Raw genomic sequence first — 25,294 nt, forward strand, 5'->3', positions numbered from 1 at the left:
CCATCTGTTTGGTTTTATACAATTGAGAGAAGCTTCTGTCTGAGACTGTAGGTCCTAAAGCGCACATGTGAGAACTCTGTTCTCTCCTGTGTTTACATGCTGTAGTGTATATTCCTTGGAACATGATACATGCCTCCCCTTCTTGCCCTATAGATTGCAGATCTACCAGTGTTCATGCTCTATGTGTACCAAGCTTTACTCTGCCTCGTCCAGGTTTCATCTTGAATACCTTGTGCCTCTTTTGGTTCGTGTTGCTGCCAATTTTGGTATCAGAGGTTTGGGTGTATGGCAGGCAAAGGGTAGTAGCCTGTGACAGCATTAGCTATACCTATTCTTGTCTCAAACGTTTGCCTCGTTCTGGCTGGTTCTATTTCTTTCTGAATGAGAAAGAAAGGGAAGGAGGAAACCTGAACTCTATTCTTCAGCCCCTTTCTGGCATCTGTTACATGTTCATTTCTTCACTCAGCAGCAATACCTACTGATTTCTGCATTCTAGGACTCGTAAGTCATGAAGACCTACTTTTATGCAGAAAATAGTCCTCTGCCATCTCTCAAGAACTGTGCTAAGGGGCTGAAGAGATGGCTCAGTAGCTAAGAGCACTTGCTGCTTTTTCAGAGGACCTGGGTTCAATTCCTAACACCCACATCATGGCTCAGTTACAGGAGATCCAACACCCTTTTCTTGCCTCCACAGGCACTACATGCATATGGTGCACAGATGTACATGCCGGCAAAATACCTATACACATAAAATAAAATTAAATTTAAAAATTTTTTGAAGGGCAGTGGTAGTGCATGCCTTTAATCCCAGCACTCAGAAGACAGAAGCAGGTATGTTTCTGTGAGTTTGAGGCCAGCCTGTTTTACAAAGAGAGTTCCAGGACAGCCACACAGAGAACCTGTCTCAAAAAAAAAAATTTATTTTTTGAAAGAACTGTTGGCAAAAAAGCAGTGCCCCACCCCCTACCTCCATGGCTCCTCCAGTCAGGAGAAGAGCCTGTAGTACAAGGCCCTGAAGCAAAATGTAAAAGGCACTTGAGCTGCCCTGCCCATGTGCAGATGGAGGGTCATGGGATGGATCATGGCTGGAGGAGATCAGTGTTGGGGTGTCCAGGACAGACTCCAAGAATGCTCATATGTGCGTGTTTATGCTACGGTCCATGGAAGGACTGAGGCCCAGGGCATGAACGTAGAGACCTGGTGCTTCTCTCTTTGGTTAGAATCTACATTACAGTTTACTGTGTCTTCAGGACTCCACACCCATTGCTTTTAGCCTATGTTGTTCTGTTTGGCTCATGTTGAGGAAACATGATTTATAACTACAAGACCACCAGAAGGTATTAAAAGGACAGCAGTATCAGCAGCAAGTCTTGGCCTGCTTCTCTTCTCCTTTCTGTCATGTTGTCTGTGGTGAGGATGTCTCACAGTACTACAATAGACTTCTGGGTTTGGGGATGGTCCCTGTTCCCAAGTATCAGTTTTAACTCCTCATGTAGACCTGACACTTCACCAATTTTCTCATGATTCTAAAAGCTCAACTCTGGGTTGTTTGTTTTTCCCTGTGTAAAGATCTTGCTATATAGCCCAGGATGGCCTCCTATTCAGTCATCCTGCCTCAGCCTCCTAAGGGCTGAATTACTGGCACGTGCCATGCTGCAACTCATTTTTTTTTTTTTTTTTTTTTTTTTTGGTTTTTCGAGACAGGGTTTCTCTGCGTAGCTTTGTGCCTTTCCTGGATCTCGCTCTGTAGCCCAGGCTGGCCTTGAACTCACAGAGATCCGCCTGGCTCCGCCTCCCAAGTGCTGGGATTAAAGGCGTGCGCCACCACCGCCCGGCCTACTGCAACTCATTTTTAATGGATGATTGTGAGCCGCCATGTGGGTGCTGGAAAGCCAGGGCCTCTGCAAGAGCAGCATGTGCTCTTAACCACTGTGCCATCGATTCAGCCCCTTCCAGCTCATTTTTATTTGTGTGTTTGTTTGATCTTAAACTGGACCCTTGCTGATCCTACTGCTCTAAAGCATTTGATTTTTGTTTAGATATTTGTATTTATTAGTGTGTTTGTGTGCATGAGAGAGAGGGAGGGAGGAGGGGGGGGAGTTTGTTACAGCACACCTGTAGAGGTCAGAGGACAACTTCACTTGCTTGTTTTGTGTGTACACACCTTTGCTGTTGTGTACATGTGGAGGTCATCTGTAGGAGTTGGTTCTCTCCTTCCACCATGTGGGTTCCAGGGAGAACTCAGGACCTGGGCTGGGTTTCTTGGCAAGTACCCTACACACTGAGCCATCTCACTGGCCCAAGCACTTTGATTCTTAGTTTGCTTCCAGGACAAGTGACCCAAGGGCAATGAGAATCACTTCTCTTTTGTTTGATGTCCCTTTGGCAAGCTCCTTGTTGATCCTAGTATAAATGCAAGTGTTCCCTGGCTCTTCCCCCTTGGTCCCTCCTGTCACCAGCTCACTTCAGTTCTGTTAAGGCTTGGACAAGACCAGGGCCATCTAGCAATCGCTGGGACTTATGCTGTCAGTAAATCCACTGAGCCTCTTGCCATGTCGCCAGTGGTGATGTCCTGACCCCATCTCCTGCTGGAGTGGAGGCTTTCCCGGAAATCTTCCTTGGAGAAGATAGGGAAAAGGCAGTTATCTTCAAGCTAACCAGCTTCTTTCTTCCCTGTTATCACTGGGTAGGTTGAGGCACTAGCAAGCTTGATCTGTATGGCTGTGCCCCTAGTTACCTCCTTCCTCAAAGTGGTGGGTACTACACTACCTTCTCCCTGGTAGTGTGGGCTTATGGCTGCCTGAGTCACTTGTCCCCTTGACCCACAGATAGTCTCAGCCTCGCTCTGACTGATCTGTCTTGCCTGGAGCTGGAGTGAGATTTTAAATAGAGATGATGGTGTCTCCTGTTCACAGACATCCCTGAGCCCTTCTGAAGAGAGCTAGTTCTGTCACTGCGTAGTGGAGGGTTGCTTCATGACCAGCCTCACCAAGTGTCTGGACCTTTCTCTCCTGTGGGACTTATAGGAGTCCATGATGTGGCCACGTGACACTCCTTTTTACAGGATGAGAACTGAAGTCTCAGGAGCAGCTGATGCTCTTTCCCTTCCCCGACCCATCAGCTAGGTTTGAGTTCTCCAAGGGAGAACCTAGCACAGGTGGAGCATTCTTCCCTCTCCACTTAGAAGCCACTTTAGGGATCAGAACAGGTGTGGGCTGGCCTTGTGACCTGCTGAAATGTCCAGGCTCCCTGACAGGTCCTGTGCTTCCTCACTGCCCCACAGCTCATTGCCTGAGGAAAAGAATAAAAGCACATCTTCTTTTGAGACCTGCCCAAGGCCAAATGAAAAGCAAGAAACTGAGCCAGGAGAGCCAGATCCTGAGCAGAAGAAGAGCCGTGCACGAGAGCGGAGGCGGGAGGGCCGCTCCAAGACGTTCGACTGGGCTGAATTCCGCCCCATCCAGCAGGCCCGGGCTCAGGAAAGGGCCAACACTGTGGGGTCCTCTGATGCTGGTGAACCTGGGCGTCCTGAAGCCGAGCCAGGGGAGCTGGAGCGTGAACGAGCTCGACGGCGAGAAGAGCGCCGCAAACGCTTTGGGATGCTGGACACCGTTGATGGGCCAGGTATGGAGGACACAGCCCTACGTATGGACATAGACCGGAGCCCATGTCTGCTGGGACCCCCTGACCTCAAGACGCAGAATGTCCATGTGGAAATCGAGCAGCGGTGGCACCAAGTGGAGACTACCCCTCTGAGGGAGGAGAAACAGGTGCCTATTGCCCCTCTGCACCTGTCCTTGGAGGACAGAAGTGAACGGCTCTCCACTCATGAGCTCACATCTCTGCTAGAGAAGGAGGTAATGTGGGGCTGCTTTCGTCTTGCATGCACGTAATTATTCAATATAGTACTCAGGAGAGTGGGGAGGTGGCCCAGGGCTGCGGTGAGATGGAGTGGGCCAGAGATTAGATGGAGGCATTCTAGCATTGTGGTACAGAGCCATATAAGCTAGCACCTGTGTTCGTAGTATATGATTCTCATAGAATGTGTCCAGATTACATCTGCACGTACATTCATATTTCACTAGTGAGTTCCATGATACTTACAGGATGAGTAAGTATCCTTAATTGAAAAGTCACAAATGCTCCAAAATCCAAAAGGCTTCTAGTGTCAGCGTGATGCAAGCAGAAAGTTCCCTACCAGGAAATTTTGTTTCTGTATAAAATTAGTAAATACTATGCTATAGGAGACTAGGGGTGTAGCCCCAGGGTTACAGCATTTGCGTAGTTCACAGAGCCCTTGGTTCAGTCCCAGCACTGCCACAACAAAGCAAAATGTCCAGATCACATATATAAAAGAAGGCATGTGTATAAAGTAAAGATGTGACATGATTGAAGTTCATATTTAAATTGGGCCCCATCCTCCATATTGCCCATTGTGTATATACAGTTACTCCACAGTCATTTCAAAGGCAGAACAACAATAAATCCTAAAATCCAGAATACTCAGATGAGGTATTTGAGATGTGGGCTCAGCTTACATAGGGTTGGTTCTGACTTTTGCCCTCTTGGGGGCATCTTCCTCAGCAAGCGTCGGCATATTCTTACACTCTTTCCATAAGAGCTAATTGAAGATCTACCACTTCGGCATGCCTCTCTTTGCCTCTTTTATTTTTTGTTTTTTTTCTGTTTTATTAAATGTATGAATCTGGTAGATCACTAGCACCAACACTTTGACTTTTTCATTTTCTATATCCATTAATTAAATAATACAGGTAAAAAGAAATAAAGTAATTCAAACTCACATAATTCTAGGCTACCAAAATGAGCCTTCTGGCCTGCAGGCCACATACTGAGTTCTTAACTGAATAGCAACATCTGCCTCCCATGGCCCAGCAGACCAAGGCAGCCCCCGTACAGCAGAGCATCATTGGGGCTCTTAGGTTGGGGAAAGGTGGATGGTGATTTTGAAGCTGTTGAAAACAAGAATGTAGAGCGTTTATAGGTTTCTCTGTCTTACTGAGAACATGTTGGAACTTGATGTGGAATCTGTTCTGTAAACCTGGTCAGATGGAGTAGTCAGTAGAAAGTACAGCAGGACCTAAAGTGAGATCTGCATGCCTATGCCATGGACCCCACCCACACAGTCTTCCTTTTGATAAAGCTATGAAGCCTTCTTTTCTCAATGGAGCACAGCCACCCCCCAGATGTGAACTTTCCACCTGTATTTCAGCCTGCATAGTACAACTGTGAGCCAATGTGAAAGCTTATTGGGGCTAGGCAGGGCTTACCTGAGGCAAGAACAGGAAATGTGTCCCTTAGCCACCAGAAGGGAACAGTTGTGCTGATGATGTGTCCAGCTTGAGTGAAGCTGGACCCTTCAGTGCCATATGCTGCATATCCAGTGAGAGTCTGAGACCCATGAACAAGCCTTATTGTTTTGACGACTTGTGGTCAGCTGCTTTTCCTTATTGTCATCATGTTTGTGAAGTGTATGTATGTGTTTATTTTCGCCAACAGCTGGAGCAGAGCCAGAAAGAGGCCTCGGATCTTCTAGAGCAGAACCGGCTTTTGCAGGACCAGTTAAGGGTGGCCCTGGGCAGAGAGCAGAGTGCCCGGGAGGGCTATGTGCTGCAGGTAGGGTGGGCAGCTGCCCAGTCAGCAGTGCACCCAGGGGCTTCAGTGTGAAAGGTCTGCTCCAGCCCACAGGCTAGGAATGTGCAAAGGTGGTCCTGATGCTGTGATAGTCTGCACATTTTCCTTGCTGCTAGGACATTCATTTTGGAAAAGGTGTCCCAAATCTCTACAGCTAAGGATTATCTTTTGGTCATGAAATCATTTTGGTGTTCTCTCCTTTGGGCATTCTAGACACTGTGCTTTTGTGAAAACCGTGTATCTGTATGTCATTTCTCATTGTGTTCACAATAGTGATATTGGGCCCATTGTACATATACTGAAAAAACTGGTCAAGACAGCAAGCCAAGTGCCTTCTTAGGACCAACAGCAAGTTAGTGGCAAAGCTAGGACTGCACCATACCCACCTACCCATTCCTATTCAGCCAGCCTAAGTGTCTGGAGGACATATGACCACTTAGCCAGCCTAACCCAACCCAGAAGGAGGGAAAAGTGGTAGCAGCTAGGTGCTGAGCTGACAGCCCAAGACCAGTGTCCTTCTCAAGGCGTCTTCCCAGAATCTTGCTGCATTCAGATCACTAACATCCCCTTGGTGTGGATATGTCAAAAAACAGTCTCACGGTAGCTGGGTGTGAGGACAGGTGGCGTGTGTTATCCTATAACTGGCTTCCTAGCATCAGTGCCAGCTCTGGGACGTGAAGGAGACGTACTCTTGCCCTGGGCACCGTCATGCTGATGGGAGAATCAACAAGGAAGTGTTAGGGATAGTGGAATGGGGTGGCGGAATTGAATTGAAGCTCCCAGAACGGGCCAAAGAGAAGATGGCGGTTTTAGATTGGTGTCAGGGTTCTCTGTTCTAGTCTTGACTCTGCCACTGACCCCAGAAGCACACCCCACCCTACAGCAGCAGCCTCTCACCTGTGTCATTAGGAACTAGTGGTCTCCAGAAGGCCTTCAGCTCTCAGAGACCCAGAGTCTCTGCCCAGACCCTTCTACACTGACCTCCTCAGTCCTCGTCACCAAGTCGCCAGTGGACCTGGAGTCCTTCACTCACCTCAACCAGAGCCTGCCTTACCTTCGTGCCTACCCCTCACACTGCTGCACGTTTCCCTGGTTTACCCCTGTTCCCTGCCCCACATTACTGCACCCTCTTCCCTTCCAGCAGACTCACTGCTGGCTGCTTCTGACCTTCTTGCTTGGAACTGGCCATGGCAGGCCTCTCCCTTTCACACAGCCTACTCAGAAAGCCGTAGGTTATTCATTCAGGCCATCCCTAATTTAAGGGTCATTTTCTTTTCTTTCTTTTTTGGTTTTTCGAGACGGTTTCTCTGTGTTGCTTTGGAGCCTGTCCTGGATCTCGCTCTGTAGACCAGGCTGACCTTGAACTCACAAAGATCCGACTGCCTCTGCCTCCCAAGTGCTGAGATTGAAGGTGTGTGCCACCACCACCCGGCTAAGGGTCATTTTCTTAAGTCTTTGTTAGGTTCACCATATAATTCTTGACTTCAGACGTGGTGGTCAAGACACTGCCAAGGAGCTTTGCACATTGCTAACTTGTGTGTCTAACATGGACTGTCATGTGCATCTACACTGAAGGCCCTGTTGGTCAGCAACTGGGCCAGCTTCCCGCTGGCTCTAGTACTGATTACCCCTGAGCTTTGGAAATACGTAGTCAAAAGTGAGAAGGGTCAAGTGGCCTTCTGGGGCACTGAGGGTTAGGAGATGCAAGCTCGGGTAGGGTGCTGTGCTCACTGCTGGGAGGGGCCTGCATGCTTTGGATGGTGAACGTGGTGTGGAACTGGAACTTACTGAGTGTCACATCTGTGGCTTCCCCACCAGCAGACTGAGGGAGCCTGGGCAGGCAGATTCTAAGTGGGGCTGTCCTGACTCACCGTGCTGTCCCTGCTTCATATGAGCCCTGTCTCTTCTGTGTCTCGGTTTGGGAACTTTGTGTTTTATTTTGGGTTTTGCATGTGTCACTCTTATTTTGAGCTTTACGGAGGTTTGTTTTGTTACCACGTTTTGCTTCATGATCTGCATTCCCCTTGTTCTGTCTTCTTGCAGGTAGAGATTAGTTTTCTCCTCATGGTGGAGGCCTGACTACGCTTTCTAAAGGAAATGTTCAATGTTACCTTGCTGACATCTCTCAAGTAGTTACCTGCCTTCCTTCTCTCCCTGTCACGGAAGGAAGTGATGTCACTTCCTTGTGCCTTATACCCTGTGCTGCTTTAAACATGTGGTCTAGAACCGCATACTTTGTTTTGCCAAACAAATGCGGTGTCCTTTGTCCTTCAGTCTCCGTTATACTTTTCAGTGTGTTCCATTATTCAGCTTTATTTGATTTATTTCTTCTAGATGCTGTTCAGTTAGAGCTGTTTTTTGATGTTTTTTCCCATGTGTTCTGTTTATGTGGAAGCAGCTATACTTACCAAAAACAAACCAAAACAAACAAAACCCACATTAATTTGATTTTTTTTTTCTTTAAACGAAGAAAAAAAAAGTTGTACAAAGGATTAAAGCCAAACCCACCAAGGAGCTTTTCTATGATTGATCCTGGCCAGAGGTGTGACACTCAGAACAGGGTGGCCTGAGTGTTACTAACCAGTATTTAATCGGTTTTTTTAAGACTGAAGTGGCCACCTCCCCATCGGGTGCCTGGCAGAGGCTCCATAGAGTCAACCAAGACCTACAAAGTGAGCTGGAAGCTCAGTGCCGGCGGCAAGAGCTCATCACGCAGCAGATTCAGACCCTGAAACATAGCTATGGGGAGGCAAAGGATGCAATCCGGCACCATGAGGCTGAGATTCAGACTCTGCAAGCAAGACTTGGTAACGCAGCTGCAGAGCTGGCTCTTAAAGAGCAGGCTTTAGCCAAGCTCAAGGGTGAGCTGAAGCTAGAGCAGGGCAAAGTTCGTGAGCAGCTGGAGGATTGGCAGCACAGCAAGGCCGTGCTGAGTGGCCAGCTGAGGGCCAGTGAGCAGAAACTCAAAAGTACAGAAGCCTTGCTGCTGGAGAAGACCCAGGAACTGAGGGACCTAGAAACACAGCAGGCATTGCATCGGGACCGACAGAAGGAGGTGCAGAGGCTGCAGGAATGCATTGCTGAGCTCAGCCAGCAGCTAGGTACCAGTGAGCAGGCCCAGCAGCTGATGGAGAAGAAGTTGAAGAGGAACTATACATTGTTGCTAGAGAGCTGTGAGCAGGAGAAGCAGGCACTGTTGCAGAACCTGAAGGAGGTAGAGGACAAGGCCAGTGCCTGTGAGGACCAGCTACAAGGCCATGTGCAGCAGGTGGAGGCCCTCCAGAAAGAGAAACTGAGTGAATCATGCAAAGGCAGTGAGCAGGTGCACCTGCTAGAGGAAGAACTGGAAGCCCGGGAGGCTAGCATCCGCCAGTTAGCCCAGCATGTCCAGAGCCTCCACGATGAACGGGATCTCATCAAGCAGCAGTTTCAAGAGCTCATGGAGCGTGTGGCCACATCTGATGGGGACGTAGCTGAGCTCCAAGAGAAGCTGAGGGGAAGAGAAGCTGACTACCAGAACCTAGAGCACTCACACCACAGAGTCTCTGTCCAGCTGCAGAGTGTGCGCACTCTGCTGAGAGAAAAGGAAGAGGAGCTAAAGCACATTAAGGAAGCACATGAGCGAGTTCTAGAAAAGAAAGACCAAGACCTCAATGAGGCTTTGGTTAAAATGATTGCCTTGGGCAGCAGCTTAGAGGAAACAGAAATTAAGTTGCAGGAAAAGGAAGAGTGTCTAAGGAGATTTGTAAGTGATTCTCCAAAGGATGCCAAAGAGTCTCAGAGTACAGCAGAGCAAACAGAGGAGGACAGTGGCATTTTTCCCCTAGGTTCAGTCACCAGAGTATTTCCAGGCTTTCCCCACTCACAGCCAGAGGATGAAGACCCAGGTGCTGGCCTAGGGGAGGAGTGTAGTAGTGGTAGCCCCAGCAGAGAGGAGAACATGGTACCCCCAAAGTCTGTGGATGTGCCTGACAGGGAGGGGCATCTGCAAAGCACCTCTAAGTCTGACCAGGGAGCACCTGTAAAAAGGCCAAGAATCCGGTTCTCCACGATCCAGTGCCAAAGATACATACACCCGGAGGGGTGTGCAAAGGCCTGGACCAGCAGCACGTCATCAGACACCAGCCAGGACCAGTCACCCTCAGAAGACAGTGTGTCCTCAGAAGCTACCCCTAGCACACTCCCTGCAGCGGCAGATGCTGAAACATACATCTCTATAATCCACTCCCTGGAGACAAAGCTCTTTGTCACAGAGGAGAAGCTCAAAGACGTGACCGTGAGACTGGAGAGCCAGCAGGGCCAGAGTCAGGAAGCATTGCTGACATTGCACCAGCAGTGGGCTGGCACTGAGGCCCAGCTGCGGGAGCAACTCCGTGCCAGCCTGCTGCAGGCTAGTGCACTGGCCTCTCAGCTAGAGCAGGAGAGACAGGAGAAGGCCACAAACATTGAACATCACCCTGGGGAGCTGGAAGACTTCCAAGCCAAAAATAGCCAAGCCCTATCATGCTTAGAAAACTGCTGGAAAAAGCTGAGGTCTCTGCCATTTGCTGACCAGGAGGAGGGACAGGATGCATGTGCAGCCTCCCTGGCTAACATAGAGAGTATGCTTGTGAGTGCTATAAAGGCCCTTCAGCCGTGGGCATCCCCAGCAGACAGCAGGACACAGACTGAACAAGAGAAGGGGCACTCCATGGAAAGTAGCCTGGCAACCCCTGTGCAGCAGCCCTGCCAGCCCATATTGAATGAGCAGGAACATAGGAAGTTGCTTTCTGCTCAGATAGTCCTGGAGGCCTCACTTATCAACCAAATAGCTGACTCTCTGAAGAATACCACTTCAGATGTGTATGGCGTTCTCTGTGAGCTTACTCAGTCAGGGGAGTGGCCACTGAAGGAAGAAAGTGCTGCCCTCTCTGCCGGGGCTCCGGTGGAGATCTGGGCCAAGAAGGTGCTGGTGAATGGTGAGTTCTGGAGCCAGGTCGAATCCCTGAGCAAGCGCCTAGGGACACTGGGAGAAGCAGCAGCCTGCACATCTGGAGACAGGCAGCAGCATATTCCCCAGAGTCTGGCTGATGCCACGTGGATTCGTGCAGAGCTCAGCTACGCCACACAGTCATTAAGAGAATTGTTCTACCACAGGCTACAGAGCATACAGGAGACCCTACAGGGAACCCAAGCAGCCCTGCAGCAGCACAAGTGCATGCTGGGAGAGATCTTGAGAGCCTACCAAACCCCAGACTTTGAAAGAGTAATACAGCAGATCTTAGAAACTCTCAGGCATTCAACTGGCAGGGAGGACCAGGTACAGACATCCTGGGACCAGAGCCCCTTAGGAGAGGTACTGAGGCCAGGCACAGATGGCTCCCAAGAGCCTTTGCAGGCTTTCCATCAGAGCCCTGAAGTCCTTGCTGCCATTCAGGATGAGCTGGCTCAGCAGCTAAGGGAAAAGGCTAGCATCCTTGAGGAGATTTCAGCTGCCTTACCAGGCCTGCCTCCCACAGAGCGACTTGGGGGTTGCCAGAGGCTTCTGCAGATGTCCCAGCATCTCTCATATGATGCTTGTCTAGAGGGCCTTGGTCAGTATTCTTCATTACTGGTTCAAGATGCAATTATTCAGGCTCAAGTGTGCTATGCAGCATGCAGAATTCGACTGGAGTATGAAAAGGAACTGCGATTTTATAAGAAGGCCTGTCAGGAGGCCACGGGGGGCTCTTGCCAGAAGCGTGCACAAGCGGTTGGGGCCCTGAAGGAGGAGTATGAAGAACTTCTCCACAAGCAGAAGAGTGAGTACCAGAAGGTGATCACCCTCATTGAGAAGGAAAACACTGAGCTCAAGGCCAAGGTGAGCCAGATGGACCATCAGCAGAGATGTCTACAAGAAGCAGAAAGTAAACATAGTGAAAGCATGTTTGCCCTGCAGGGCAGGTATGAGGAGGAGATCAGGTGCATGGTGGAGCAGCTGAGCCACACCGAGAATACACTGCAGGCTGAGCGTAGCCGGGTTCTCAGCCAGCTAGACGCTTCCGTCAAAGACAGACAGGCCATGGAACAGCAGCATGTGCAGCAAATGAAGATGCTGGAGGACAGGTTCCAGCTGAAGGTCCGGGAGCTGCAGGCTGTCCATCAGGAGGAGCTGAGGGCCTTGCAGGAACACTATATATGGAGCCTGCGGGGAGCCCTCAGCCTCTGCCAACCCTCACACCCAGATTCCCCACTGGCCCCGAGGCCATCTGAGCCCAGAGCTGTGCCAACAGCCAAGGATGAGGCCGAATCCATGACAGGGCTGCGAGAACGTATCCAGGAGCTGGAGGCCCAAATGGATGTCATGCGAGAGGAGCTGGGCCACAAAGAACTGGAGGGTGATGTGGCCACCCTGCGGGAGAAGTACCAGCGGGACTTTGAGAGCCTCAAGGTCTTTAGCACCGTTTATTTTTCAGAGATAATTCTCTTTGGTGATGCAAGAAAGGGGCATTGTGGGCAGCTAAGGTCTTAGAGTGGGGGTAGGAGGTAGTTCTTAACTCTCAACTGCTGTACAGGCATAAGTGAGTAACATTCTCCAGGCCATCTACTCACAACCCAGAGGGGAAGCCAGCAAGGAAAGCAGCATCCCTGTGGGAAAATAGAATAGGGTCTTCCTTGCCTGGCCACGCCTCCAGGGCACTCTCCATACCCTTCACCTTCTTACCCTCATAGAATCCCTTCTGGCTTCAAAGTTGAAGCATTAGTCCAAGGATTGTCTCACATCTCTGAAGGGCAGTCACCACCTGACTCTTCTCAGAGAGCAAGGTTGGGACTTTAGAACGCAGGAATATTTGCAAAGCAGTAAGCGTTCTTCCCTAGCCTACCTTCCCAAGGAAGAGTTGGCAGTGGTCGGGCACTGTGTCTGAGTAGGGCTTTCTCACACTCTTGTCTCCCAGGCTACCTGTCATGCTTCTGTGGCTGCCCCTATTTTATCTTAGACGACACTGTATGTGGCTGCCTGGGCATATTCGTGGAGGGTCCTAACCATCTCTTAGATTCCAGAAGTGGCCTGGTAGCTGGATCTTCATCTTCTTCCCCAAGGTGTAGGCTCCCAGGGTACCTGCACCGGCTCTTGTTGCAGGCCAGCGTTCCTGCCATAGTGCCACGGCTGCAGCATAGCAGGGTGTCTGTAACTGTTTCCCAGCACCCTTTTCCTCCATCCTCCGTTCAGGCTGGTGCTTTGCCTTTGCCTCTGGGTGGACTCATAGCTACTGACCAAATGCACAGGAGAGCTTGACGAGGCACCTGAGGCATTGGTGCTCACCATTCTTTTCCTGGTTTCATCCAGACCTTTAAAACCATTAAGCATTGTGAGAAATTTTCAAAATGTGTATTCAGTGATCCTACAGGGAGACTGGACCACCATTGCCTGCTCCTCTTTGCATCTCAGCCATCTCCACAGCCTAGGATAGAGGGGTCCAGGCCTGGCAACATCATAGTCAGTTATCAGGATGTCAGAATGGTTATGCTGGGCTCGGGTTACCTAGTGGGAAAACGCCTTAGAAACAAAAGATAACAGGTTAGGAGAAAGCATCGGGCTTGAGCGTTTGTATGTGCCCAAGAACTTCAAGCCCTCTATGGAACTTGTGGCACACATGCAATGTGTTTGACCAGACTGTCTAAAGAGAGCCCAGCTGGGAACAGTTTCTCTCTGTGGATCTCTGCCCAGATAAGGGAGCCTGGACTGTTGCTACTGCCTCACCACCACTAGCCATGAGCCTGCATCTTAGTCAGTAAGGAACTTGTTTGATTCTAGGGATGATTTAAAAATTAAAATTTGTGCTGGGTGGGTGGTGGTGTATTGCCTTTAATCTCAGCACTCAGGAGACAGAGGCAGGCGGATCTCTGTGAGTTCGAGGCCAGCCTGGTCTACAGAGCAAGATCCAGGACAGGCACCAAAACTACACAGAGAACCCTGTCTCGAAAAACCAAATAAATGAATGAATGAATAAGTAAATAAATAAATTAATTAAAAATTGGAGCTGGGGAGTGACTCAATGTTTAAAGTGCTTGCCAGCAAGTATGAAAACAGGAGTTTAGATCCCCAACACTCATGTAAATGCTGGGTAAGCATGGTACGGTGTGGCCCCCTTGTAATTCTAGCACACAGCAGATGGAGACAAAGCATCCCGAGGAAAGCTAGCTGGGCTAGCTGGCTCAGTCAGCAGATGAGAGGGTCTGTGTAAGGTGGAAGCAATCAAGGAAAGAGATGTCAAGTATCAACTGTGGCTTCCCTGCACATATACACTCAAAATCTTTAATTGGTTTATAGAGTAACAATCTTCAAACATAATACAATTAACAAAGTAGCAGCCTAGTTGTTAAAGGCACCTCAGTGTTTCTGTTGTAGGAATTTCAGACCCTATCTTCTTCATGTATTCCAAAATGCTCAAATCCGAATAAGATGGAAAAGACTGCCTATAGGATGAGCATCCATTATATGGAACTCAGAATCTGAAATGAGCCAAAATCCAAACTATTCTGAGCACTGACAGACTGCCACAAGTGGAAAGTTCCTAAGTGAACACTCTGTGGTAAGTCTTGGTTAACTGCGGCAGAGTAAACAGGCTGAGTAAGATTATCTCTAGGCTGAGTAGAGAAGGTAACTAGTACAGCACACACTGCAGTCAGCTCCAGGATGTGAGTGCAGTTTAAAGTTGCTGAATAGAGGTTCTTGGAAAGGCCCCACAGTGACTGTGAGGCTAGGTAAAAAATGTCAAAGCATGATGATTGGACACTTGGTATTCTGTATTGATTCCATTAGCAAAACAATGAGGTAGGGACAGAGTTAGAGCCATGTTCTTCTGGTTTGTTTGGTTTGGTTTATCAGAAAGCCTGTTCTTCCCAGAAGTGGCTATCACAAGTTTAGGCAGAATGACCCACATTCAAAGTAGCTGTGAGCTGTAGGTGGAATGCAGAGCATGCATTACTGCTTGGTTGGGGAGAGCAGCTGGGCTCTGGGGCTGTGGGGAATGGGGACTCTCCTTAGGACTCACGTGTTGTGTCTGGTCTGCTTGGTAAGGTGGTACGGTTCTCAGTGGGTAGCATACCTTGGTTCTCCTTTAAATGAGAGGAAGGGAGAAGGCGTAGGCTGGCAGGAAAGATGTTAGCGTCTGCTCTGGCTCCTGTGTGGACACCTTTGAGGTTTAGTAAACAGCTGAAGCTCCCCAGCTCCCAAAAATGGGTCCTGTGTACCCCAGCCCACAGAGGATGTGCTGGGCTCTGCAGTTAGGCTACCTTTTGTTTCAGGATGGACCTCACTCTCCCCACTAGCACATTTGTCTGAATTTGTCCCTGTTAGTGACAACACCCAGTGTGTCTGCTACTCCAGCCAATATAAGCAGTACATGGGCATTTGGTTGTGATGACGTGCAATCCCAGACCACAGACTTGGTACTGATACGAGAAGCACCAGCCATATCTTGAGACCATATCACTTCCTGGACCAAGCAGGTCGCTGCCTTATTTATTACACAGGATAGCCACTTGGAGGCAAAGAAACCAATAAGCCCTCTTGCATTCCACAGGCGACATGTGAGCGAGGTTTTGCCGCCATGGAAGAAACACACCAGAAGAAGATTGAAGACCTACAGAGGCAACACCAGCGGGAGCTGGAGAAGCTGCGGGAGGAAAAGGACCGCCTCCTGGCTGAGGAGACAGCTGCCACCATCTCAGGTGGGGCTAAGTCCGTGAGCACAGGGGTCCCATGTCTTGGCCTGAACCTGCAGTTCAGAAGACGATTGGCCTTACTTGTTTTTCCCTGAGATTGAAGTTTCCTCCTTATAGATGGTGGTGGGTAAAGGCGGGCAGGGTCTCTGTCCTAGGCCATCCTTTAACTCCCTATGTAAGTGAGGATAACCTTGAACTCATTCTCCTTCCTCCACCTCCTCAGTGCTAGAGTAACAGACATGTACCACCTGACCCTGTTACTGTATTGCTGGAGACTGAACGTGGCCTCATGCATGTCCAGCAGGTGCTGGACCTTAGGTTTCATTTTGGAGAGAGCTATTTGAAGAGTAAAAGTGAGGCAAGGACTAACTTGAGAAGCCTTTTGAGAGCCTCCAAACTGAGAGCCAGTGTTCCAGCCGTCTGTGACACTGCAGGGCTGGGCCCCAGCAAGTGTCCGTCACTTGGAGTCCTCTTCACCAGAGCATGAGTGTGCTGTGACATGGCCCCAGCAAGTGTGTCTCACTGTCTCCTGTTGTATTCTCTTGTCATGATTAACGACAGCATGGTCAAGTGTGATCCTAGTCTTGACAATAAAAACCCAGAGTCAGATAGATATCAGGGTGAAAGCTCAAAGAGCAGAGAAGCAGAGCAGCAACCAGTAACTTCTTAGCTCTATGAAATCTCAGACCAGATGGGGCTATCCTATCTCTTCAATCCTCAGACTGAATGGGCCTCCTAAGTACGGCATCAAAGGCATGAGATCCCAAGTGCTGGGATCAAGGGTGTGAGCCACCACTGCCCAGATCTATTTCTTTTAGCCTGGATCAATCTCATGTAGCCCAGAGTGGCCTTAAGCTCCTGATCTTCCTGCTTCCTCCTCCCGAGTATTAGGATTAAAGCTGTGTGTCACCACTGCCTGGCCTCTATGATTAACCAGTGGCTAGCTCTGCCCTCTGATCTCCAGACAAGCTTTATTTGTCAGAACACAAACAAAATATCATATAATGGTATGGTGGCTTATTTTAGCATCAGGGAAGAAAGTAAACCAGCTCCCAGACATTTTTGTTTTAAAAACCCATGCATGAATATAACATTGACATTTGTCTGATCATTGTGGAGTCTTTTTAATATCACATATAACCTGCCTATAGGCCTTCCAGTGGAAATTAGTTTGTGAATTCTCTCAGCCATTTTTTGGTCCCAGAGAGCTGGATTATGATAGACCAGCCGCTGTGGAGTCCTGCTGCTGCTGGAGTTGGTGTCAGCAGGGGGCAGACACCGCAGTTGACCTGCCCTTGGCCTTGTGGAGGGATAATGTGGCAGTAGAAAGAGCCACTGCCAGCTGTATCCCTAGATTTTGGTGCTGAGGGGCTGTGTCTTTCCTCTAGCCATTGAAGCCATGAAGAACGCTCACCGGGAGGAGATGGAACGGGAGTTAGAGAAGAGTCAACGGTCTCAGATCAGCAGCATCAATTCGGACATTGAAGCCCTGAGGCGGCAGTACCTGTGAGTCACCTAGCCCTGTGGGAGAGGGCTCCTTTCCCACACCTAAGACAGCTTTGAGCTTGGTCTTGGGGAAGTGAGGAGACCATGGTTGTAAGACAGCCCACACTACCTTGCTCTCCAGGGCAAACACCTCAGAGTTAATTAAGATTGATTTCTAAGATGCAAAGAAACAGATGCAAAAAATGACGTTTAAAAACCATAGCTTAAGCTAGGCATGGTAACATACATTTGTAATCCCAGCACTAAGGCTGGAAGATTGCCACAATCCGAAGCCAGTCTGGGCTATGTATGGAGACCCTATTCTAAAACAAAACAAAACGCCTTCTGCTTGTTAGGATTGACTGCAGACACCACCCCCCAGTTTGCCTCCACTGCTACTACTCTGTCAGCACCTTACAAGGAGCCAGGGTCTGGCTGGTACTTTGTGCCTGGTGCAGCACTGCTGTTGTGGCAAAAGTGGTTCAGTTAAGTGTTCTCAAAGTTCACGCATGCTGGCTGCGCAGGAGACAGCACCTGGTGAATTTTCCTTTGTTGGAGTCACTGCTCGGGACCCTCCGGTTAGTAACAGGAGGCATCCACTGATTAGACTTTGCTGGGGTCTCTGCACTATGCCAGGATCTAAAGCAACAACTCAGGAAGTCTAGTGGTCATGCTTGATGGACTGGAAGCTCACCTGGAAGCTCCTTCTTGCTCTCTTGAATTTGACCCTTCTGGACATGGGGTGCTGAGAACAGTACCTCCAGGGCAGGTTCCTGGTGCTAATGTCTGCACTTTGAAGTGATAGAACAACTAAGTGGGTGCTTCCTACCTCTGAGATCTCTCAGAAACAGAGCTCTGTATCACAGTGACTGGCTCTGCCTCCCAGTTCCGTCACCAGAGTATGCCAGCTATGGATGGCCCCAGAAAGACAGAGTCATTTCTGCAAAGTGTCCCTGACATTCTGTGAGCAGACACTGTACTCTCAGTGCCCAGCTGCCCAGTCCTGTAGTGGGGCAGGGCTGAGCATTCCCTCTCTGCAGGGAGGAGCTACAGTCAGTGCAGAGGGAGCTGGAGGTCCTTTCGGAGCAGTACTCCCAGAAGTGCCTGGAGAATGCACATCTGGCCCAGGCGCTGGAGGCCGAGCGGCAGGCCCTGCGGCAGTGCCAGCGTGAGAACCAGGAACTCAATGCCCACAACCAGGTAAGGCCAAGAGAAGCCAAGCCTCACCTTCATAGAGGCTGCCTAACCAAGGAACAGCCACATCTGTCTTTGCAGAGACTGAAGAGTCTGGTCACATCTCTAAATCTCTGGTCCTCTAATTGGAGTAGCTCAAGTCCATCTCAGGGTTGGGGTCTTCTGTCCTCTGGTAGCTGGGCTTACCCTGTCATGTTTATCTTTATAAGTCGTGCTCTCAGAATTCAGTGTTCCTCAGGAAATTGGGGTTCACTAGAATCCCTGCTGGCCCAAATGATTGAGTTGTGATACTGAGTTCAATATAAGCTCTTCTGCCACACCCTGTTTTGCCTGCCTCGAGCTCTGTCATGCTCACTCTCTGGCCCTCAAACCATACTGGACTGTGGGTGGAACTACTTGGGAGTCACTGAACCACTGCAGTGGCTTGAAGAAAAGCACTTATCCGCCAGAAAGCAGGCCTGAGAAAATGGAGGGACAGAACAGAATAGCCTTTAGGAGGTCAAGTGAGATAAGAGAACACTGCCCACAACAGAAGGTTAGGGGTTTTTTTTGTTTTGTTTTGTTTTTGGTTTGTTTGTTTTTCAAAATAGGGTTTCTTTGTGTAACAACTCTGGTTGTCCTGGATCTCGCTCTGTAGACCAGGCTGGCCTCAAACTCACAGAGATCCACCTGCCTCTGCCTCCTGAGTGCTGAGATTAAAGGCGTGTGCCACCACTTCCCGATTCAGAATGGTGTTAAGGTCCATGGAATCTTAGTTCAAGAATACAGTTGGCCCTCTGCTCCTATGAGTTCTGAGTCAGTAGATTCGACGGACTACAAATAGAAAATTTTTAGGAGGGAGGAGAAAAAAAGGCATTTGTACTGGGCATGTACTAACTTTTTTCTTATCACTACTCCCTAAATAATACAGTACAACTGGATACTTGAGCATTATATGGTATTGGGTATTGGATGTAATCTGGAGATAATAATCTAATGTGTATGGGAGGGTGTATGTAGATACTGTGTGCCATTTTGTAAGGGGACTTGAGCATCCACAGAATTTGGTGCCTAATCAGGGTCCTGGAACCTAAGTCTTCACAAGCCTCACATAGCCCATATGAACAGCTTTTATGTGGTAAAAGCCTTAAATGTCTACTTTAAACACAGTGCTGTATATGTACAAGGCTTGTGGCCTCCGTTCTTAGGCCTCTACACACTACTGGTGAGAAATGACCTTCTCTGGTGTCCCAGCAACTGTGTATGGGGGCGGTCACTGTTGTATTGTTGTCCCCCAGGAGCTGAATAATCGCCTGGCTGCGGAGATCACACGGTTGAGAACACTACTGACTGGAGATGGTGGTGGGGAGTCCACTGTGTTGCCACTCACGCAGGGCAAGGATGCCTACGAACTAGAGGTACTGTGAGAAGTGAGACACTGCCTTGGTTAGTGCTCCTGAGTCACACAAGAGCTCCTCAGAGTCACTGAGGGACCAAATTTGAAGATAGGGCCAAAGAGGTAGAATTCAGTCGTAGAACTCTGGCTTAGCATGTGCAAAACTCTGGGTTTGTCTCTAGCTCTGCAACAACCACCACAAAAAAGAAAGCTTGAAGCTAACATATGTGAAAGCCGTGGGAAGGTCCAAAGCCATCCAAAGATAGCCGATAGCTGACAGGCAGTCTGAGCTCCATGGGCAGGAGCAAGGCCTCTCTAGATGCCAGGAGGATCTTGAGTCCCACCTTCCCTTCACCTGCCCACAAACTGGCTTCATCAAGTGCCCTATTGCAGGGCTATAAGAATGCTGCTGCTCTCAGATTGTATCATGAGTTAACTTCTCACAGCAATTCAGAAAGGCTCATTCTGCAGTGGCAAATACCTGTAATTCCAACGACTTAGAAGGCTGAAGCGAGAGGATTCCAGAGCAGTCTGGGAAGAAAAGCAAAAAACAAAAACCACTGTTGAAAGAGGGAGGGAGAAAAGAAGGCTCTAATGTGTGTCGGGCAGTGGTTCTCATCCTGTGGGTCTCGAAACCTTTGGGGGTCGCATAGCAGATATCCTGCATAGCATATGTTTGCATTATGATTCATAACAGCAAAATTACAGTTATGAAGTAGCAAGAAAATAATGTTATGGTTGGGGCTCACCACAGCATGAGGAACTGCATTAAGGGGTCGCAGCATTAGAAGGTGGAGAACCACTAGTGTAGGACATCCTCAAGAAGGCCCTTAGTAGGTTAAGATTTTCCTTTATAGGTGGTTCAGACTGTACCATACTGGCAGGTGAGCAGGAGGAGCTGGGTAGGATTGGCAGACGTTCTCACAGAAATAATATGTCTAGGCCTTAGCAGTTCCACCTTCAGGGAGCAAACCAATCAGTAGTGGGAACTCAAGGTTGTCCTCACGCCTGCGGCCCCAGGATTTTCCCTTCCCATTTCTGTAGAAGCATTGAGCAGTGTTTAAATCATGTTTTCTGTTGGGTGTCAGTAAGGGTGGGCTCTCTCCTCCTCCCCACTGTGTGAACCAGCTGTCTGCCAGCCTACCCCTGTCTGCACAGACTACCCCTGTCTGCACAGCCTACCCCTGTCTGCACAGCCTACCCCTGTCTGCACAGACTACCCCTGTCTGCACAGACTACCCCTGTCTGCACAGACTACCCCTGCCTGCACAGACTACCCCTGTCTGCACAGCCTACCCCTGTCTGCACAGACTACCCCTGTCTGTCTGCACAGACTACCCCTGTCTGCACAGACTACCCCTGTCTGCACAGACTACCCCTGTCTGTCTGCACAGACTACCCCTGCCTGCACAGACTACCCCTGTCTGCACAGACTACAGGATCTCTGGTCCTGAGAGTCAGTCCTGTTTTCTCTCTCCTTATAGGTCTTGTTGCGGGTCAAAGAGTCAGAAATACAGTACCTGAAGCAGGAGATCAGCTCCCTCAAGGATGAACTCCAGACAGCCTTGCGGGTAAGGGCCACATGTTTGGAGGCAGGGCAGGGTAGAGTGAATGCTGGGATGGTCCCAAAGTCAGTTTCCCTTGAAACACCAGCCTGTGAGCATATGCCTCCTGCCTAGTCAGGGGTGGTTGTCCTGTGTTTCTGTGTATGTGGGTAGGAACAGTGACACACAGGAGAATGCCGTGGGGGTGAAGTGAGGCTTGGTCTACTGTTGAGGGGGTCTCACTGGACTGGTCTCAAGGGGATGCCTGGAGTCAGAAAGAAGTGATATAATCCTTGGTATGATCAGGTCACTTCAAAAATGTAAAAACCAGAGACTTTTCCTGACTGACACCCACAAGGAAGTGACTGGGCAGGCAGGACCACAGCAGGCTGCCTGAGCTTGCTCTGCTCACTGCCCCCTCTGCTCACTGCACGTTTTCTTTAGTGTCCAGTCTTTGGCTCTGGGAAAGGGAGAGTGAGGGTCATTTCCAAGGCACAGTTAGTTCTCCCAGCACGTTAGCCCCAAGGCAAGGCTAGAGTTCAAAGTGAGTCTGCCCCCTGTTCAGCTACCATTCCTGTCTGTCCTTTTGCCCTCAGGATAAGAAGTACGCTAGTGACAAGTACAAAGACATCTACACAGAGCTCAGCATTGCGAAGGCCAAAGCCGACTGTGACATCAGCAGGTTGAAAGAACAGCTGAAAGCAGCCACAGAGGCCCTGGGCGAGAAATCTCCTGAGGGCACTGCCGTGTCAGGATATGGTAAGCAATCTGGGTGCTACTCGAAAAGGGCTTTTTGGCACTTGGATCGAAGCCCAGAAATTCATATCTCCTTGAGGGGCCCCACATGCACAGGTTGCCCAGAGAACCCGCTCCTCCCAAGTCCTGCAGCTGCTTCTCCCATAGGAACAAGGGGTCTTATAATCTGTCTTCTGAGAAACTCCAGCAAGTAGGGGAAGTTCTTGCTAGTTCCTTGATCCAAATGTTTTACCATAAAACCTTTGAGGGCCATAGGCAAGCAGAATAGAGGGAACCTACTGCCCTCTCGAGAACAGTGGAACTGGCCTTTATCTGCTGGCTAAAAATACACAGGCACTGTGGAGGACAGACAGAAAAGAGGCTGCAGAGCCGTATTCTCTTGGACACTTTCTGATAATTCATGATTTCATCTTGCCTTCATGGTGACCCTTCTTTTTAAAAACCCCACAAACTGAAGATCTGTTCAAGTCCTGTGGTATCCTGTAGCTCAGCTTTCCTACACCAGCGTACAGGAACAGTAATGACGAAGACAGCCTTCGCGTGTGCCTTCAGACAGCCTCTGCAGTGCGTGTGGGGTACAAACATCCACTCTGCTGGGAGGCACAGGCAGCAGCAGAACAATTTCAAATCTAACTGACTGGAAAAGGGTGATTACCACTGTCACCTGGGTAGGAAACCAAGAAGCCAAGGCATTAGAGGGAGGTAGCTCTTGAGCTGCCATGTTAACTAACCTCTGAAAAGTGTGCGAGGGAACTGCGTCTGCAGACAGGCCCCACAAGCAGCAGTCCACACACGGTGTACATACAGAGTGAGGAGAGTCACCCCGGACAGCAGTCCACACACAGGGTACAGAGTGCGGAGAGTCACCCCTGGACAGCAGTCCACACACAGGGTACAGAGTGCGGAGAGTCACCCCGGACAGCAGTCCACACACAGTGTACAGGGTGCGGAGAGTCACCCCTGGACAGCAAAAGTAATGAGCCTTTTTGTTCCTTCAGACATAATGAAATCCAAAAGCAATCCTGACTTCCTGAAAAAAGACAGATCCTGTGTTTCCCGGCAACTCAGAAACATCAGGTCTAAGGTGAGTGAAGTCCAGCTTATCGCTGAGGTAGGGCTTGAGGATGCTGGAGAAATCAAGCCCAGTACAGGCACTAGCCCACCTGTGTAGTTACTCTGTTGGGATGAATCTAGTGGCTTCAAGTTCCATGTCCATGTCTATGTTCCATGTCATCAGAACCATCTAGAGGTCAGGGTTGCAAGAAACAAGACATGGAGGAATTCAGACATACGCCTCATCTGTGGGGTAGATCTGATCTCTCATCAGCTCCGCTGTATGTCTGTCCTCTGCACGTCCCTGTTACCTCACTGACACCGCCAACCTTGGAGAGATGAAGTCAGCAGTCCTCAGTGTGCTCTCAGATGGGCGTGTCTCTGGGAGGATGGGCGGAGAGGGCCTGGCCAGCATGCTGCATTTAGAACTGATTGTGTGTGTGTCTTATTTTTGCTCTTTCCTCTGACAGTCCGTAATTGAGCAGGTCTCATGGGATAACTGAGTCGCGCCCGCTTCCAAGTCCCCTGTCATGTAGGTAAACCACTTCCCACTCTGCCCACTACCCGCCCAGGCGGCTCTGCATGCACTGCTCACACCTCCATAGCACACCTCTGTGTAATATCTTCATTCATCCTTCTCCAACACACACACACACGTACACATAGTCCACGTGAGATCTCAGTAACTAACTGTTCTGGAAGTTGGCACGCTAACCTCTTCACAGAGCTGAGCCTGCCCAGCTTGACAGGAGGGCACAAGCCAGCATGCATACTTGGTGATTTGCACGGCACCAAGTTCATGTCTCCTCTCTTGGAAACAAGTTGCAGGGAGATGGCAGGTACCCACTGACTCTGGCGAGCAGTTTGCTCTTGTGCAAGACCTCAGCCATCCAGTTAGTAGCAAGGCTGCCTGGGGGAGATGCCTGCAGATAGAGCAGATCCCCGTTGTGCTGTTCTACGTGGAACTGATCAGTACTGCACAGGTAGAATCTGAGAAAGTATTTTGTTCCTAAGGACCCGGCAACCTTATACACGGGGGCTAAACATGACCTGTTTTTTGTTGTTGTTTTTGTCTTTACAAAACAAAGAGCCAGCCGGGCCATGGTGGCGCATGCCTTTAATCCCAGCACTCGGGAGGCAGAGCCAGGCGGATCTCTGTGAGTTCAAGGCCAGCCTGGGCTACCAAGTGAGTTCCAGGAAAGGTGCAAAGCTACACAGAGAAACCCTGTCTTGAAAAACGAAAAAATAAATAAATAAAAAGAAAAGAAAAAACCAAAACATTAATTAATTAATTAATCAATTAATTAAATGCCTGTCTCTCCAGGAGAAGGTGGTAAGGTTGGCATGTTGAGGTCAGTGTTAGGGATGCTGTGTTGACTTTTATACAATGGTAACAGCTCAAGGATTCCGGCCTGTTGTTCCCACTGGTAGTATCGTTCCTGCTATCCACGAGCCCTCCCACCTTCCAGCAGGGGCCAGTAGCTCAAGACTCGGAGGAGACAGGTTTGTCTTAGGGAAAAGTATTGAGAAAGCCAAAGAGTTTCAACATTGGTTCTTTTTGGTGGGGAGGTTGGGGTTCAAGACAGGGTTTCTCTGTGTATCCCTGGCCATCCTGGAACTCACTCCGTAGACCAGGCTGGCCTCAAACTCAAGAGATCCGCCTGCCTCTGCCTTCCCAGTGCTGGGATTAAAGGCGTGCACCACCACTCAGCGTCATCGGTTCTTTTAACCAGGCTGTTTTTGTTTTCTCTAGTCCCAAATTAACTTACATGTAGGTGAGGTTTAAGCAAGATAAAAAACTTGGTTTAGGGTTTTTCCTAAAACTTTAAAAACAGAAGTTTTCTTTGGTGAGAGAGGAAGCCTTTCTAGGCTCATTCTTTTCACATTGGAGACTATTTTCTCCAGCCTGAGGTTAAACTCAGCTCTTGTCCTTGAGCCCTCAGAAACATAGTGGTCACTGTGAATAAGTGGGGCCTTTGTGTCAGAATGAAAAAGGACGTCCGGGGAGGACACCATGTGGACAGACATACAGTGGGGGGTGTACCAACTACCTATGAATTTGTAGGGATGTGAACACAGACACAGAGCTCAGCACCTGGTGGCGGTGATGCTGGGGAACAAGGAGCCTCTGTTCTAGCTAGATCTCTATGGCAAAGACAGCCACGAGAGCTGTTGGGGGCTTCTGTGCTTGGCGAGGTCACTAGAGGTCACTAGAGTCGTACAGTGCTAGGGTTCCTCTATGCTGACAGTCACTAGAGCCATGCAGGTGGGAAAGGCAGGTTTCCAGGAGGGCAGAGGAGACCCAGGAACTGCTTCTCACGTTTTTGTTAGTATTTGCATGGTGGTGCAGTTCTGTTGTTGTGCTTTAGATCCAACCTCAGGATAACACATGCCCACTGGGCAATGGGGGCCAGCCAGGCATGGTGGCAGCATGCCCATGCTGCCTTAGTGCACCGACCCTGTCAAGAGAGACTGAAACCTGTGCCATGTCCTGAATGGGACCTTCCTTGGGTACTGTTTCATTTTCTACTTCATTAGCTTTCATGGC

General features: G+C 49.4%; 1 protein-coding gene across 8 annotated transcripts in view; it reads left to right on the forward strand.

The window, feature by feature from the left end:
* LOC114682562 (myosin phosphatase Rho interacting protein) overlaps nucleotides 1-25,294 on the forward strand; it is a 118,755-nt gene that overhangs the window by 86,681 nt on the left and 6,780 nt on the right. For 4 of the 8 annotated variants that reach the window (XM_028856484.2, XM_028856487.2, XM_028856489.2 and 1 more), the window contains 10 exons: nucleotides 3,284-3,857; nucleotides 5,518-5,634; nucleotides 8,258-12,061; nucleotides 15,198-15,345; nucleotides 16,728-16,845; nucleotides 17,865-18,024; nucleotides 19,296-19,415; nucleotides 20,878-20,964; nucleotides 21,534-21,696; nucleotides 22,692-22,777. In XM_028856484.2, coding sequence (XP_028712317.1) covers nucleotides 3,284-3,857; nucleotides 5,518-5,634; nucleotides 8,258-12,061; nucleotides 15,198-15,345; nucleotides 16,728-16,845; nucleotides 17,865-18,024; nucleotides 19,296-19,415; nucleotides 20,878-20,964; nucleotides 21,534-21,696; nucleotides 22,692-22,777 — 5,377 coding nt within the window. Of the gene's footprint in view, nucleotides 1-3,283; nucleotides 3,858-5,517; nucleotides 5,635-8,257; nucleotides 12,062-15,197; nucleotides 15,346-16,727; nucleotides 16,846-17,864; nucleotides 18,025-19,295; nucleotides 19,416-20,877; nucleotides 20,965-21,533; nucleotides 21,697-22,691; nucleotides 22,778-23,216; nucleotides 23,283-25,294 lie in introns of all 8 variants that reach the window. The other 4 variants (XM_028856485.2, XM_028856486.2, XM_028856491.2 and 1 more) reach the window with 4 other exon arrangements.

This window comes from Peromyscus leucopus, chromosome 8b (assembly GCF_004664715.2).
Source record: "Peromyscus leucopus breed LL Stock chromosome 8b, UCI_PerLeu_2.1, whole genome shotgun sequence".
Classification (NCBI taxonomy): Eukaryota; Metazoa; Chordata; class Mammalia; order Rodentia; family Cricetidae; genus Peromyscus; species Peromyscus leucopus.